This window comes from Panthera leo, chromosome B4 (genome assembly GCF_018350215.1).
Source record: "Panthera leo isolate Ple1 chromosome B4, P.leo_Ple1_pat1.1, whole genome shotgun sequence".
NCBI lineage: Eukaryota > Metazoa > Chordata > Mammalia > Carnivora > Felidae > Panthera > Panthera leo.
Window position 1 is genome coordinate 44,148,101 of NC_056685.1, and position 18,770 is coordinate 44,166,870.

General features: G+C 35.9%; 1 protein-coding gene across 1 annotated transcript; it reads right to left on the bottom strand.

Annotated features, from left to right (window-relative positions):
* Positions 1–2,208: 2,208 nt before the first annotated feature.
* Positions 2,209–18,694, bottom strand: LOC122225344 (NKG2-A/NKG2-B type II integral membrane protein-like). Its single transcript, XM_042948278.1, has 8 exons — positions 18,508–18,694; positions 18,104–18,235; positions 17,598–17,651; positions 16,964–17,115; positions 9,715–9,818; positions 9,383–9,464; positions 2,701–2,778; positions 2,209–2,268 (listed from the first exon to the last, which is right to left on the bottom strand). The coding sequence occupies exons 1-8, from the start codon at positions 18,692–18,694 to the stop codon at positions 2,209–2,211; spliced, it is 849 nt and encodes a 282-aa protein (XP_042804212.1).
* Between the last annotated feature and the right edge of the window lie 76 nt (positions 18,695–18,770).

Here is an 18,770-nt window from a genome sequence, read left to right on the forward strand (position 1 = left end):
TAAGATGTCTGAACTAGAATTAAGAACCACGATAACATGAATACTAGCTGGGGTTATAAAAGCATAGAAGACATCTGAGAATCCTTTATACAGAGATAGAAATAAAACCTAGTCAGGCTGTTAGTAAAAATGCTACAACCGCGATTCAAAATGCATGCCACGATGGCAAGGCTGCGTAAGGCAGTGAAACGAATCAGTGACATAGAGGATAAAATTATGGAGAATAATGAAGCAGAAAAAATAGAGAACAAAGGCAATGAGCAGGATACAAGACTTGGAGAGCTCAGTGACTTAGTAGAAAAGAATAACATCCAAAACAGAGGAGTTCCAAAAGATGAAGAGAGAGAGAAAAGGGCAGAAAGTTTAGTTGAGCAAAATACCAGAACACTTCCTACTCTGGGAAGGACACAGATGTCAAAATCCAGGAAGCACAGAGACCTCCCATTAGATACTACAAAAACTGACCATCAGCAAGGCATATCTTAGTAAAATTCACCAAAAACACCAACAAGGAAAGAATTGTGAAAGCAGCAAGAGGAAAAAGTCCTTACTCTATAAGAGAAGACACATCAAGTTTGCAGCTGACATATCCACATAAACGTTGCAGACCTGGAAGGATATATTCAACGTGCTGAATCAGAAAAATATGCAGTCAAGACTTCTTTATCCTTCAAGACTGTCATTCAGAATAGAAGGAGTGATAAAGAGTTTCCCAGAGACACAAAAAATAAAAGAATAATATGACAAGTAAACGAACCCTGCATGAAATTTTAAGCGGGACTCTTTCAGTGGAGAAAAGACAAAACAAAACAAAAAAGACCAAAAGCAACAAAGACTAGAAAGGACCAGAGAACACCACCAGCAACATCAACTCTAGAAGGAACATAATGGGACTAAATTCATATCTTTCAGTACTCACTCTAAGTAGAATAGGACTAAATGCTCCAATGACAAGACATAGGGTATCAGAATGGATAAGAAAACAAGGTATATGCTTCTTACAAGAGACTCATTTTAGACCTAAAGTCATCTACAGATTAAAATAAGGGGATGGAGAACCATCTATCATGCTAATGGCCATCAAAAGAAGCCTGGAGTAGCTGACTTATATCAGACAAACTAGATTTAAAAATAAAGACTGTAACAAGAGTAAAAGGGCATTAAACCATTATTAAGGGGTCTATCCACCAAGAAGATCTAACAATTGTAAATGCATATTCCTACAATGTGCGAGCATCCTAATATATATATCAATTAATTACAAACATAAATTTCATTGGCGATAATACCATAAGAGTAGAAGACTTCAACACCCACATCTTACAGTAATAAACAAATCATGTAAGCAGAAAATCAACAAGGAAACACTGGCTTTAAATGACACGCTGGACCAGATGGACTTAACAGATACATTCAGAACACATCATCCTAAAGTAGCAGAATGCACATTCTTCTCGAGTGCACATGGAATATTCTCCAGAATAGATCACATACTGGGTCACAAATCAGCCCTCAACAAGTACAAAAAGATTGATACCATACTGTGCATATTTTCTGACCACAACTCTATGAAACTTGAAATTAATCACAAGAAAACTTTTGAAAAGACCATAAATACTTGGAGATTAAATAACATCCTACTAAAATATGGATTAATTTTAATCCACGAAATTAAAGAGGAAACTAGAAAGTACATGGAAGACAATGAAAATGAAAACAAGATATTCCAAAACTTCTGTGATGCCGCAATGGTTATAAGAAGGAAGTACATAACAATCCAGGCCTTCCTGAAGGAAGAAGAAAGGTCTTAAATATACAACCTAAAGTTACACCTAAAAAGGCTGGATAAGGAACAGCAAATAAAGTCCAAAGGCATCGGAAGAGGGGAAATAAAAAGATTAGAGCAGAAATCCATGATATTGAAGTAAATAAAAAGAACAGAATTAACAAAATTGATAAACCCATAGCCACAGTTGTCAAAAAGAAACACGGAAAGAACCCAAATAAATTCACAAATGGAAGAGGAGATATTACCACCAACACCACAGAAATACAAACAATAATAAAAGAATATTATAAGCAATTATATGCAAACAATTCGGACAATCTAGAAAAATGGGCAAATGCCTAGAAATATTTAAACTACTAAAACTGAAACAGGAAGAAAGGAAAAATTTGAACACACCCATAAGCAGGAAGGAAATTGATTCAGTAATCAAAAATCTCCCAACAAATAAGAGTCCAGGACTGGCTGTTGTCCGGGGAATTCTGCAAAACATTAAAGAGGAGTTAACCCTTATTCTTTTGAATCTGTTCCAAAAAATAGAAATGGAAGGGAAACTTCCAAACTCATTCTACAAGGCCAACATTACCTTGATGCCAAAACCAAAGACCCCTCCAAAATGAAGAATTCCCACCAATTTCCCTAGTGAACATGGATGCAAAAACTCTCAATGAAATACTAGCAAATTGGATCCAACAATACATTAAAAGAATTATTTACCCTGATCAACTGGGATTGGTTCCTGGGTGCAGGTCTAGTTCAATACCTGCAAGTCAATCAATATTTTACATCACATTAAGAAAAGAAATGATAAGAACTGCATGATTCTCCCAATAGATGCAGAAAAAACCCTTTGACAAAATGCAGCTCCCATTCTTGATAAAAGCCCTCAAAATATAGGGATAGAAGGAACATACCTGAAAATCATAACGGGCATATATGAAAGACCCACAGCTAATATCGTCGTCAATGGGGACAAACTGAGACCTTTCCCCCTACGGTCAGGAACATGACAACGATGTCCACGGTCACCACTGTCATTCACTATAGTGTTGGAAGTCCTAGCTTCAGCAATCAGACAGCAAAAGGAGAAAAAATCACCCAAATAGGCAAAGAGGAAGATAGACTTTCACTCTTCTCAGATGAAATGATCCTTTATGTGAGAATCCAAAAAATCCCACCAACAAACTGCTAGAACTGATCCATGAATTCAGCAAAGTGGCAGGATATAAAATCAATGTACAGAAATCAGTTGCATTTCCATATAGCAATAATGAAGCAGCAGAAGGAGAAATAAAGGAGTCGATCCCATTTACAATTGCACCTCAAACCATACCATACCTAGCAATAAGCCTAACAAAAGAGGTGAAAAATCTATATAGGGAAAACTATAGAAAGCTTATGAAAGAAATTGAAGAAAACACACACAAAAAGGAAAGACATTCCATGCTCATGGATTGGAAAAACAAATATTGTTAAAATGTTGATAGTAGCCAAAGCAATCTCCAAATACGATGCAACCCCTAGCAAAGTAACATCAGCAGTCTTCACAGAGCTAGAACAAGCAATCTAAAATTTGCATGGAATCAGAAAAGGCCCAAATAGGCAAAGCAATCCTGAAGAAGAAAACCAAAGCAGGAGGCATCACAATCCCAGACTCTTCAAGCTGTATTACAAAGCTGTAATCATCAAGACAGTATGGCACTGGCACCAAAACAGACATATATATCAATGGAACAGACTAGATCACGCAGAAATGGACCTACAAATATATGGCCAACTAATCTTTGACAAAGCAGGAAAGACTATCCAATGGAAAAAAGACAGTCTCTTTAGCAAATGGTGTTGGGAAATTGGGCAGAAATATGCATAAGAATGAACGTGGACCACTTTCTTACAGCATACACAAAAATAAACGCAAAATGAATGAAAGATGTGAATGTGAGACAGAAAACCAAAGTCCTAGAGGAGAAAACAGGCAACATCCTCTTTGATCTGAGCCTCAGCAACTTCTAACTTGACATGTCTGGGGAAGCAAGGGAAACAAAACACAAATGAACCACTGGGACTTCCTCAAGAGAAAAAGCTTGTGTACAGCAAAGGACATAATCAGAAAAACTGAAAGGCAACTGACACAATGGGAGAGGATATTTGCAAAGGACATATTGCTTAAAGGGTTAGTGTCCAAAATCTATAAAGAACTTCTCAAACTCAACACCCAAAACCCAAATAATCCAGTGAAGAAATGGGCAAAAGACATGAAGAGACACCTTTCTGAAGAAGACATCCAGGTGGCTAACAGATACGTGAAATGATGCTCATCACACATCATCAGGGAAATACTAATGAAAACCACAATGAGATAGCACCTCACACCTATCAGAATGGTTAAAATTCACAACACAGTCAAAAAAAGATGTTGGCAAGGATGTGGAGAAACAGGAACTCTTCTACACTGCTCATGGGAATGCAAACTGGTGCAGCCACTCTGGAAAACAATATGGAGGTAACCCAAAAAATAAAAAAATAGAACTACCCTATAACCCAGCAATTGCACTACTAGGTATTTATTCAAAGGATACAGAAGTGCTGATTCCTAGGGGCTCTCGTGCCGTAATGTTAATCCTCAATAGCCAAAGTATGGAAAAGAGCCCAAATGACCATCGACTGATGAATGAAGATGTGCCATATATATATGTGTATACACACACACACACACACACACACACACACATATATATATATACAGTAGAATATTCATATTATTCGGTGATCACAAAGAATAAAACCTTGCCATTGGCAACAATGTAGATGGAAGTAGAGTGTCTTATGCTTAGCAAAATAAGTCCGTCACAGAAAGACAAATATCACAGGCTTTCACTCATATGTGAAGTTTAAGGAAGAAAACAAATGAACATAGAGGGAAGGGAAGCAAAAATAATCTAAAAAACAGGTGGGACATAAACCATAAGAGACTCTTAAATGCAGAGCACAAATTGATGGTTTTTGCAGGGGTGTTGGGTGTGGGGATGGGCAATGGGCATTAAGGAGGGCACTTGTTGGGATGACCACTTGTGCTATATATAAATGTTGAATCCCTCAATTCTATTCCTGAAATCATTATTAACTATATGTTAACTAACTTGGATTTAAATTTAAAAAATGATTATAAACAATAAAATAATAAAATAAAATAAAATAAAATAAAATAAAATAAATAATTACTGGAAGCAATAAACACTAAAATAAAACATTAAAACTATAAACAGTTGATTCCTGTCTAGCTATCTGGTTGCTAATCTAAAATGGGAATTAAAATAGGTAAAATATAATGCATATAAAACACTTAAACTCAATATGACTGTTCCAAGGTCTCAATAATATGTAGTTATTTTAATTATTTTTTAACACAATAACCATTTATCGTTACTGACTCATGTCCTTTAGGACATGGTACATAATTCACGAACCAGGAGTGTTTTTCGGTATTGAATATCTTTCTTGGACAAGTTTTGTTCAATTTAATAAAACGTCTTTTATTATTTATAGATAAGCTTAATTTAGCATTTTACAGAAGGCATCTCATCTTATCTTTTATGAAAAATCAAACTGCTTTCATTTATCAAAGTAAATTTTTGAGGAATTATGTTTGGACTTTATGACACAAAATGGATTTATTTTAAGCATCTATTTTTAAAGCCAGGGCAAATTAAATAACATATACTCTAAATTGATTACAAATCCATACGAAATATTCCTCGTCATGGTGCCATGTGATGTCAATAAAAATGGTACAAACCCAATTATGTATATGCATATGCTCTGAGTTACTCCTCCACAGGCAACAATTTGAATATTGTAGATCTCTAATATATTGCATATTCATTCTGCTTTGTTACCCTGAGGTGTTGGACTAAAGATACCAATTTCTCTGTCATGGTATTGCTGATTAGTTGTGCCTCAGGTGCATCCCACCAGCATTTGTAACCTTCCACTCACTAGAGAGACAGGACAGTGGTGACACATGCCTTCTTATGGGTATAGGTAATAATAGTATTTTTTCACACTGCTTTTTGTATGTATTTAGAAATGTAAAATATACTTGGGAAGAAAATGGGAGGTGTTCTACATCAGAATGTATTTAGCGGCATCTCTCACTTTTCTCCATTCTTTATGGAAACAGATGCATATGTGTAGATGGGATATTCCAACATTGGAAGATAGGGCATTTCAGTCCCTTCTTCTCCCTGCACACTGTAGGATCCCCAAATCTAGGATTCAAACAGGCTATTATGTCACAGATTGACAATCCCCTTTGTATTCTTCAATTCCAAAAGACACAGCCAATACGGATGCCCAAATAACACACTTTGTGAGGAGACTGGGGTTCTTGAGCAATAAGGGAAAGGACAGTAATTGCAACTTGATTTCAAAAAAACACGAAACACAGACACCGAAAAAATTACTCTAGTGTCCACACATGATGCGCATTGAATTTCTCCACTTTTTAAAATGCAAATTTCTTTGATATATGATCAAAATGGTTGCCAGATAGCATTTCTGATGCCTGGCTGTTTCACTGGGTGAAAGGAAGAATACAGTTATAGGGCTTTGGTTTTATGAAAAATGGTCTTTATTGGACATTGGGAAAAGCAAAATATGAAGAGATCACAGCAACTAATTCATGTGCTTGGGCTTTATTTTAAGGATCCATAGGCATTATATTATTTATTATTATTTATTCCTCAGAACAGCCCTATGAAGTTGCTACAATTAAGACCATCATGTCACAGATGATGACACAAAAGCATCAATTTCTTAAGCCAAAACCACTGAAATCTTGTGAATACTTGTGTCAAGAGGTACTGTTCAAATACTCTTCAAGTAAATATGAATAAGATACTATTTCCATCATATATTCCGCAGAGAAAACAGCCAGAGCAGTTATGTAACTGAGTCCCAGGGCTAGGAGTGTGCACTTAGAAATTCCATGAAGTGACCGGTTTCAATGCCAATGTCCTTTCACTTTATAATTTTCTGCTTATAACTTATTTGATCAAAGACCACCATGAAAATATCTATAGTATCATGTCTGTCACTATATAAAACTGATTTACAAGGATATTTGGCACAGAAGACAAAAAAACCAAATGGGAAGTTAAGAGAGTATCAATTTTTAATTTATTTCCAAACAATATCCTTTACAAAATTATTCTCTCATGAAGTATTATTAAAAAAAAAAATCCTATGGCTATAATGGTAGATTAGGTTACTTTCAGTGAATCTACATTTCTTCCCTCTGACCACTGTGAAAAGAGTGTAGTCTACAGATAACAAATGATAAGTTTGCCCACGTGACTTGTTTTCACACTATAATGTGTGTTGGAATGTGATAGGTTATGAGTTCAGAGACCAGGCACTAAGAAACACATTTCTGCTAGTTGCTATCTCTGTTATGCAAGATCATATACCAGGATCTGAGCTGCATCTGTATGTAGTCTGGAGTCAAGTCCATAAATGCCCAGACTTGATCAACCCTAACAGAGCCAAACCACAAACAGGTGAATGAAAATTAAATGCTTAATTTTCAATGTCATTGCAACCTTGGGTTGTATGAAACACAACTTTAGCGATTACTTACAGCTACCATAAACAATTATATTCAATTCCTTTTGAATATTCACATAATTTTTCTACAAGAGTGTAGGGAACAGGTAGAGACAATACAAAGAATATGTCTATCTTCACAAATATAAATGCATATGAAATATGAATTTATTTTGCAAGTAATAACCGAGTTTCATTTCTTTCCCTGTTATAATTGAATTAGGGTAGGAATATCTGTGAATCATTATCTGATTACTCACGTTTGTCTTGAATTCTGGCAAGAAGTAGCCATTTGACCTCCACAAATATCTGTACATTTTAATTTTTGGTTTTCTTATGTAACATTTTATGTTTTGCATCAAAGAGCTTTTTTATTTTTTAATTTATTTTTATTTTTTTAAATGAAATTTATTGTCAAATTGGAAGCTAGGTGAAATAAGTCACACAGAGAAAGACAATACAGTGTTTTTTAGCATGGCTGTAAAGACTGACAGAAGTGGGTACATAAAAATGAAAAAAATTAAATTTCATCCAAAATATATGAACCCAGTTGAGGAAAACAACATATAAGAAAAGGTATCAAAGGACACTGGTTATTAGCGATTAGAAACCAATCTCTACCTTGAAATAAATCTAATCTTTGATAGTGTTGCACTAAGACAGATTGAAAGAGTACACTTTGGTTCCATTTTCGGAGGAAGTGGGGCCGATCTGAATGGCTTTATACATCGACCCTGTTGTTGTTCCATGATAACCCCAAGGGGCCGTTCATTTAGTACTCTCAGCTCCAAATCCACCCTCAGTGCCTTGTTCTCAGATAACGGTGGAAGATCCTATCCATTTTCTCTCTGGTCATCTCACATGAAGTTGACTTTTGTCAGTAAAAGACAATGGAGACACAGTGCAGCAGAAAGGGCTCTTCTTCCTGGCGTCATGGTATTGTCTCTCCTTTGGCCGCCATGGCTTGGTTGCCAGTTGCAGTCTTGCAGGAAGTCACGGGTATTCGTCCTCCAGCAGGTTCTTGTAGGCAATCTGTCAGTTTCCTGTCATCTGGTCTTTCCTCCTGATGCTCTGACAGAGAGTAACTCCTGTGTGCTAGTCACAGTCTGAGATCCTTCCTCACCAAGTTCAGTTCGTGGAGTGTGGAGGTGCCCTGCCCCAGAACAATCCAGTGAGCATGTCTGCCATGAAGCTGTGTGCACCCACATTGTCCTCGAGGACATCTAAATCCCATCTTCAGAGAGCAAACCTGGCTTCCCAGTGATCCCTCCTTTAATTCTAAGATATTCTTTGTAATTTTATTGAACTTAGTAGCCTTCCTCTTAGTAAGCTTTCCCTTACAAGTAGATAATAACTGTTTACCTCAACTTCCTTCCTCGTTTCTGTCTCCTGACTCAATTCTGACTCATACCCTTGTCACCCTGGGGTGTTCAATCTTCATCTGAGGCCCTTAAAGGACTAGAACAAATCAGCTAATTTGGAAATCAAAATGGAATTATTCACTGTATTGAGAATATTACACTAATATTATGATTTGAAATTTATATATAATTATTTTACTAAATAGCAAAACATAAGAAATAAATACTATATACAGAGTATATTTTTTACACTAATATAATTAAATTTGAGAACAGTTCCATTAGACCAAGAATGAAGCCTCAAGTACTCTTTGGACTTTGGGTGATATATATGCATTGATGCGGATTCATCCTTGGTAAGAAATGAAACATTCTAGTGAGTGATGTAGATAATGGGAGAGGCCATGCGCATGTGCAGACAGGGACAATACAGGAAATCTCAGAAGCTTCTTCTTAATTTTGTTGGGAACCTAAAATTACACTAAAAACATTATCTTAAAAATATGCAGAATAAATAATCACATGGGTTTTGAAATAATGAGAGATGTATTCTTTATAAATGGTGAAATAACATTATACCAAAGTGAAATAACTAGAATGCCTGGTGCTTACAAATATATGGTCTTATTACTGAGCAGGGTGCATAATACATTTTTTTTACTGGAAAATTGAAATATGGACACTTCTTGTCACTCTCTGAAGATGCTGACAACCTGAAATACAGAGAATTATATCTCATTAATCTTACCGTAAGATTACTTACGTCAAAATACCATAGTATTTTGATGAATAAACCATCCATTTTGACTATTACTTATATATCTCAATCTCCATATTTCTCATACCATTTTTCTCTGGAAAAACTTCAACTACTGTGTTTATCCAATTGTTCACACATTGCTCTTTTTGTTTCTAAGAACAATTCTTGTGAGGCATAAAATAAAAAGTTGTCAGGAAACTTACACTTCGGAAGAAAATGTTAAGGCTTTTGTCTGCACAGCTGAACTATGATTTCTTCTCTGGGAGCCTCTAATCCATGTAGTAGCAGAGAGTAAATTCAACAAAAACTGTGAGAAAATAAATTTTATTGGAAGTCAAATACTAGCTCTTACACTCTTTCGAATTCTGTAGTAACAAATAAAAGTTCTTTCCTTCTAACTTTATAGAAACTTTCAAATTATAATATAATGTTACACACTGGACACATAAGTATAAAATTATCTTAGTAGGACTAAGTGAAAAGGACAAACTGACCGCAAAAACAATTTCAGAGTTTAGAAAATGGATCCAAGCTTAATAACTTATGAAATATGGTCTGTGGAAATTCAAGTCAAAAACACACGTGTAATCTTCTCACCTAGGATGTTCCCGAGCCTCCCCACCTGCCCACCACTGGCTCAGTGATCCAGAAGATTGTAGCTTTTACAGTTGGGAGAAGCTGCAAAGAGCAATGGTGTTGGTGCCACAGGGGGAGACCTGATCAGCACTGGGGATGGGGATGGGTACCCATTGATGTTTCAGCTCCAAGTGCTGATTTTGCTCCGTAATGATGAAGAAAACCCATACCTGATCTGGTCAGAGGTTGTGGTGTTTGTGTCAAGCACTGTGACCCCCATAAATATAATGGAAACATACTGGATGTGAGAATATAACGGAAGAGTTGACATTAGCTCTCAACACTCTTAGCTTATGGAAAAAATATACACACATGGAGAGTAGACCAAGAGGAAGCCAGGAGAAAGTAAGAATACAGGAGACCTGAGAACTCTTAGCAACATTATGAACAGTCCCTCTCACAATCACAGACACAGGCACAGATGTCACACTGCAGAAGGTGAGTCCATACTGACTTGCAATATTTGAACATATTCTTTCTAAAAAAAATAGTAATTAACATCAAAGGTAAAAGTCACAAGGTCATAAAAATAAGCAATAAGAATTTGGAAACAATTGAACAAAACTATCAGCAGACAGATTTAGTGGAGAAGATTCTGCCATAAATGTTTGGCAAAAAAAATAGTAAATCTAGGAAAAATGACATACAATGCATGTTTCTGAATTATATTTTTAAAAAGTGTCTACCTAAAAAGTAAAAAAAAATGAAGAGAAATTTAAAAATGTCTTCCGACGAAAGGAAAGCATAGGTCAATAGAAACGTGTGCAGGGATAAGTTGTTGCACATATTAGAACAAAAGTATTTAGAAGTCATATTTATAAATATATGAAAACTATAAAGAAACCTTAGTTGAAATAATTGCATAAACATGTGATGGCAGCAATTTAGCAAGTAGGAAATATCAATAGAGAAATAAAACTATATGAAGAAACTACAGAGAATCTCAGTGCATAAATCCATACCGGAAATGTAAAATCCAATCAAGTAGAAAAAAACTGATGAATTTGAAGGAGTAACAAATTTATTTATACCTTAGGATGAGAGAGAAGAAAGAGAACAATTTACAGAATTCAGAGACTTTCAAAACAGTATCAGGAAAGCCGGCTTAGTTCTAAGTAGAATATGAGAAGAACCACAGAGGCAGAAAAAAAAAAAAAAAAACAGGACAACAATCTTAAGGCACAACGAATGAACAACTTACTAATATCATTTATAATATTTATAGACACCAGAGACTTAGCAAATTGCTAACAGAATGAGCACGTACAAATCCACGTCTCATGACATCATAATGAAATGACCAAAGAACACTGGCAAATACAGACAAAGAAATACTCTTGAGGGAACAGAGTGGATTGTGAAGTGACTTAGTCAGTGTGAAAATCAGGGATGGGTGATATGTCTTCCACCTCCATCAGCCTTACGCCACATTATCTAGACAGAATCCATATCCCTGCCCTGCACACTAGTTCCGAATGGAATGGGATACAAGCAGCAAGATGAAGGAACAGAAAGACACAGACTCTAAATCCCCCATGGAAACAATCCCTTAAAAATATCCAGACACAAACCGAGGTATAATCGGTCTAGCCAGCTTTGATAAAGGTGCCAGGACCATTCAGTAGGGAAAGACAGAATCTTTCACAAAGGGTGTTGGGAAACTGACTTCCCTCCCACATGCAGAAGATTGAAGCTGGATGTTTCCATTTACACCGTATACTAAAATTAACTCAAAGTGGACTAAAGACATAAATGTAAGGTGTAGAAGTTCCTCAAAGGAAAATTGGGGGCAAAATAAACAACACTGTATGTGGCAATGATTTCTTGGCTCTGCCACCAAAACCAGACCACAAAGGAAAAGTCCATTGTAGATAAATGTGTGATATCAACCTAAACATTTCTGTGCAACACAGGGCATGATCAACGATGAAAAGACAGAGTGGAAAAAACACTTGCAAATCATACATCAAACAGGGAATCACATCTAAAATATAAAATTAATCCACAAGTTAGTACCAACAACAGCAAACACCAAAACACAATTAAAAAAATGGGCAAAAAATTAAAAAAGCATATTTCCAAAGACAATATAAATTGTGAAAAATCATATGGAGAGATGCTAATGATCAGAGAAATGCAAATCATCATGATGAGTTATCACCTCATACTCATTAGGATGGATGGTATAAAAAAAATCTCGAGGTGCCTGGGTGGCTTAGTTGGTTAAGTTTCCAACTCTTGGTTTTGACTCAGGTCATGATCTCACATTTGTGGGTTTGAGCCCCGCATCAGGCTCTGTGTTGACAATGCAGAGCCAGCTTCAGATGCTCTCCCTTTCCCTCCCTCTCCACCTCCCCTGCTTGCTCTCTCTCTTTCTCTCTCTCTCAAAACAAATAAATAACATTTTTAAAAAAAGGGTCGGTGAGGAGGTCGACCAGGAGGAGACTACACACTGTTGTTGGGCATGTAAATCGGTCACCGTTATGAAGAAGGGAATGGAGCTTCTTCAAGAAATTGAAAATACAATTATCACATGAATCAGCCATCCCACATGTAGGAAACTATCTAAAAGAATTGAAAGCAAGATCTCAAAGATATATATACACCCATGCTCACTGCAGCATTATTCATTAGAGCCACAGGGCAGAAGCCACCCAAATGTCCACTGATGGATGAATGGAGAAAGAAAGTGTGGCATACACCTACCAGTGTAATATTATTCAATTGTAAATGGAAGGAAATCCTATCACCTGCTACAATATGCATGAAATTCCATGACATTATGCTAAGTGAATAAGCCACTCATACACATGAAAAAAAAAACAAAAAACTCTTTGATTCCACTTATAGAAAGTATCCAAAGTAGTAAAATGATAGAAACAAGTAGAATAGTGGTTGCTCAGGTTGAGGGGAAAGTGTTGCAGGAGAATTATGGTGCAATTGAGTTCCAGTTTTACAAGGGGAGAGCTCTAGATATCCTTTGCAACAATGTGATAGTTAGCACTCCTAACTTAAACTGGGTGCTTCAACTGGTTACGATGGATGATCTAGTTAAATGCAATGTAAGATGTGCGAGAGTATAGGATTCCCGCTATATGACACTCTGGAAAAAACAAAATTATGGAGACAGTAAACTGATCAGTTGTTAACAGGGTTTAGGGGGTAGGAGGATGGATAGGGTGCGCACAGAGGATTTTGAAGGACGGGAAACTATTCTGTAGAACTCCATAATGTTTGATACATGTCACTATATACTTTTCCAAACGCATAAAATGCCCAACCTCAAGAGTAAGCTTTGAAGTAAACTATGGTCTTTGGCTGATAATGATGTGTCACTGCAGGTGTATCAGTTGTAGCAAGTGAACCACCCCACTGAGGGCTTTTGAAAATGAGACAGTCTATGAACTGCTCCTGCATTGACACATAGACAGTAGGGGAATACAGCATATATCGGTGCTATGTCTGAGTTTTGCTATGAACCTAAAACTGATCTAAGACACTAAGCTATTTTTTTAACATGGGTAATGTGTCAAATTCTATGTTATGGGGTCATGGTATTTTCTGCAACAGCTTAAAAAATAAAATCAAAGTCAAACCCACGAAAAGAGGTGATCTTGAGAAGGGCAGGAGAAAAGCAACTCATTATATTTACGTAAATAACAATATGATTAAAAGATGAGCTCTCACTGGAAAAATAGTGAAAAAAAAAAAAGAAAGAAAGAAACCCCCCCCCACACACACACAAATCAAATAAACAAACAACCAAAACAAAGCAAAAATACCTGTCAAACAGGAATTATACATTCAGAAAATAGTTTTTTACAAAACAAGATGCATAAAGACCCCACATCAGACACAAAAACGAACAGAATTTATTCTTACTACACCTGCCTTTCAACTATGTTCTTCAAGCTACAATTAAAATGACACTAGATGGTAACGCATATCCGCAAGAAGAATTAGAGATCACCAGAAATGATAAATAGGTCGGTAAATGTTTAGATCTGCGTGTGTATTTTCCCCTCTGAATTTCTTGAAAAGATAAGATAATTTGCAGCCATAATTATAACACTGCATGGAGGGATCTATACTATAAACCTTATATTTTTAGCATTTGTTAATGTGTGTGGTACAAAGTCTCCATGAACGTTTCCCTTCAGGTTTCCAATGTGAAAGCATGAAAGCAGAGAAGGTAAAGAGATGCACAGTTTGTGTTCAGAAACCAGTGTGAGCTGGCTTCAGTACAGCAATGTGAGAAGTACAGATTTCCACTCTCTCTGACAGTAGGTTGTTCCTTTGAAAACTTGCCTAAGCTGAAATAGTGTAAATTGAGGAGGCAAATAGCATTAATTTACATGAAAAAATTGCTGAGCATTCCTGTTCCAAAAATTCACCACCACCCTCAAAACACAAAACACAAAAAATAACGTCCCTTAGGCTTTTCTGATACATCAAGACATGCCTTGTGAATGGAGAGGTACAGAAAATAAATTGAGATGAAGCACAGACACTCAAAAATACAGTTCAAACCTATGCCTGATACTGATATACAGAGTGGATTGTTTTTTGAGAAATGAACTTGACAGGAACAGTCTTGCTCCTCGGGCTGTGAGCTGCTTCTCTAACATTAAACTAGCCCTGAACACAATGAAAGAATTGCTATGGAGAATACATGGTAAAAGAAGGCATTTTGGATCATACGGAAGAAACAGAGGACAAACGTAAGAACAAAATTCTTACCAGGTGTAATGGACTTTCCTTCACCTCCTGTGTTTTCGAAATTGTTTGATATTTGAAGCACAAGTGTCAGTTGAAGCAAAGTTATAACATGCATGTGATTCTCCATGTAAGCAGAGAAATATTTAGGACACTTATAATATAAATGGGACATACATTACCATAAATGGTAATGGACCATAGAGGCAAGTAAGTCTCTACATTTTACTCGACCTGCTGTGGGTTGTGATAGACTGTGTAGACTGTGATCTATGAATATACAATCATCTATATAAAGATATATAATATCTATATTACTTATATCAAGGAGATTAGAGCACATGTGTGTATATATATATATATAACTTTATGTATATAAAGTTACAGATGAAGAAAAGACCTACTTTACTATAAATGATGCTCCGTCAATGAGGTAATGATGTAGAAATATACAACTTTCACTCTTATCTCACAGCCTCAGACATATAGCATCACAAAAAATAAATTCTAATTGGATCATAAATCATAATGGAAAGTTAAAATATAAAGAAATAAAGAAAAAGGTAAATACAGGAAAATAATATAGGAAATTCTATTCATGAACTTTGGCTAACTTCTGAAATAGGTCCAATAATACTCACTGTAACATACAAAACGCTAAGTACGACCATGGTAACATTAAAATTCTGATCATTAAAAGACTCCAATAGGAGAGTGAAAATGCAGATGCAGGTATTTGCATCTTAAAAGCTCAAAAAAGAGCTCAGGTCTAAAAAATGACAAAGACTTCTGAGAAGTGAAAAGAAGACACCGTCCTGGAGAAATGGGCCAGAGACACAACCCAGCACTTCTCATTCTCACAAAAGAGAATAGCCTTGAGATTTGCAACCCAGGAAAATGGTACTGTTTCTACCCATCAGAGCCTTTAATTAATTTTCCTGAGACTGCTGAGTTTTGGATCAAAGGCCTATTTGGTACAATGTATTTTACACCATAAAATAGAAAAATGTAGGGATAATTTAGTATAGTGAAATATACACATATCTATGACTGTGCAATTCCATACTAATGCTTACAGAAAAATGTAGCATGATTATACATGAATACAATTATGTTACATTATAAATTATTATTTTATTATGAAAACCATACATTTATTTTACATAAATATATTATATAATATGTCGCTATGTGTAATAAAAGATTATCAATATGATATGTGGAGGAAGACATAGAAAAGACTTTTCCTAACATAATTATTCATAATACCCACTTACAAAAAAGGAACTAAATTTCTGAGAATGGTTTTTAAAATGTCATATTCATATGAGAACAGTGAATATTCACAAACTATAGTCAAGTGTGTTAATATAGATGGATTACAAGTAGCACCTGGGAGAGAAGGGAGACACACATAAAAATGCACCCTGAATGATTCCATTGATATACAGCCCCAAAATAAGCAGAGATATTTCATAAAAGGAAAATGGGCAGGCCTCATAAAGGCTCTAAACTTCAGTCTCATGATGTAATTTAGAATTGTGTGATTCTAAGTACATTGTAATCAGTGTGCACAATCATATGCCTAGTTTCCTTGATGAGTTGTAAAATGAAATAGTAAAGTTAATTTCAGACAAAAGAGCATTTCTAGAAGCACAGGATCCTATGAAAAGCAAGAACTGGAAATTATCAAATGTACATTCAAGGTATAAAAATATAAATAATGTGTCATAGAGTCAAACCATGGAATATTAAAGACTTTAAAAGAAATAAACTACAAATACATACAAAACTATGGATGAATTCTACAAGCATAATATTAATTGCAAGCTTTTCCTTTTTAATTTTTTTAACATTTATTTATTTTTGAGACACAGAGAGAGAGCACGAGCAGGGGAGAATTAGAGAGACAGGGAGACACAGAACCTGAAGCAGACTCCAGGCTCTGAGCTATCAGCCCAGAGCCCCATGTGGGGCTCAAACACAGGAACCTTGAGATCATGACCTGAGCCAAAGTCGGAGGCTTAATCCACTGAGCCACTCAGGAGCCCCATTTAATGACAAGCTTTTAATAGAATCTGGAAACATTTGAAAACTTACCTTGTCCTCTTCATCATCATAGTAGAGCAGGTTAGATTTCTTAGAAGTACAGGATGTCAAACTCTCCTTCCATGATTTTCTCTCAGTGCTAATGTAATAGCAATTGTTGGAATACGTAAACCACTCTTTCAGACAATGACAACAGAGACATGCTGGAGAGAGATAATACGAGATATTATCCAAAAAGCTTTGAATATTACAAAATGAAAATTTACATACTGTATATGGATACACGTATGTGTACCTACCATATTCATATACCCTCACAAGCTGATAAAGTTAAAACAAAACACACACACACTCAGAGAAGACTTAGGCTTTCATCTCCTAATTTAAGTGCCCAAATAAAGCGACCACAAAAATGTCCACATCTACATGTCCCGAGAGTCAGTGAAGAAAACCATCTTTATGAAATGATTTACCTTTTATCATGTTATAAAAGGAGGAAATGTGAGGCAATTTTAACAGCATGTACGATGATTTTGAATGAGTATTTCCCCATCAGTTCTGAAAGTTCATTAAGCGATTTTTGAATTCACTTTTTCCCAAAGATCTGTTATCATCTTTGCCTACTTGAAGATAGAGCTAAAATAGACACTAAACTAATAACAGAATTTTGCAAGGGATGTTGTACCTTTCTGGATTGTCGTTTCCACGGATGTTTTGTTCTGCTCTGGTCCTTCCGTAGCTAGAACATTAAAGCAATTCTCAAAAAACATAATATTAAATGAAATGAATCATAATAAGTTGAGTTTCTTAGCTTAAAATTGGGTGTGCTATTTTACCAGAAAAATTTAATACAGCAAGGAACATGAGAGAGAAAATAATTCAAAAGTAAAAAACCAAACCTCACCATCTCTTACAATATTTGGATTAAGCAATCTCAAGAATTAATGCGTATTTCACCATAAAGTCTCTTCTATGACTTGCCTTTGAGTTATTAAATCCAAATATATGTTTAATTCTCCCTAAATTTATTCTCTTATGTCTACTTTAGATAACCTCTAAATAATCATTCCACACTTAGAGCACACATGCATTAAAATGAGACAATAAATTCAAAGTGTTACACACTATGTTGAGGAACTAATGATCAGTAAGGTGAAAAATTCCCTTTTAGTCATTCAAACACGTACTTACAGGGAATAACAGCTATTGTTACCACAGTGGACATCAAGACGAGGCAGAGGATTCCCAAGATACCGGCAATGAGCTTCTCTGGACATGAAGGTGAGTAGTAGGAAGAGAAAGGCAAACGCTGAGAAGGGATGCCTGGAAACAGTCATTTAGGAGATATACAAGCAAAAGAACCGACAATGCACAGGGAATCACATACAATAACCTGCACCTCAAACCCATCACTATCATTGGAATCTTCCCTCAGAATATACCAATGCATTCAATTACAATACCATATTCCAACCTCCAGCTCTGGTCCTCACAAATGAAAACTATGTGAGATCACTTCCTACTCTTTCCCTACACCCCTACACCCCAACTTCAAATCCTAAAACAGACATACCTGCTTGTATTAAATGTTTTACCTTTGCAGGGAGAGTTCTTGCCATTCCCTTGAAGGTCCCGAGAAACATTTTGAAGATTTAATTCTGCATAGGCTATCTCCTCCTCAGTTACTGAAATGGAACTTTTCGTGCCCTTAGGTTGCACTTGCTGTCTTTTTGAGCCCTTAGCATGATGGAGTTCCGCATAAGTCACACCTTGGTTGTTCATGTCTGCAGCTGAGTAGTGTCAGCTACAATGTGTATGAAACTGCTCTGAAGGTCTTGATCAAGAGTGTGTGACATGT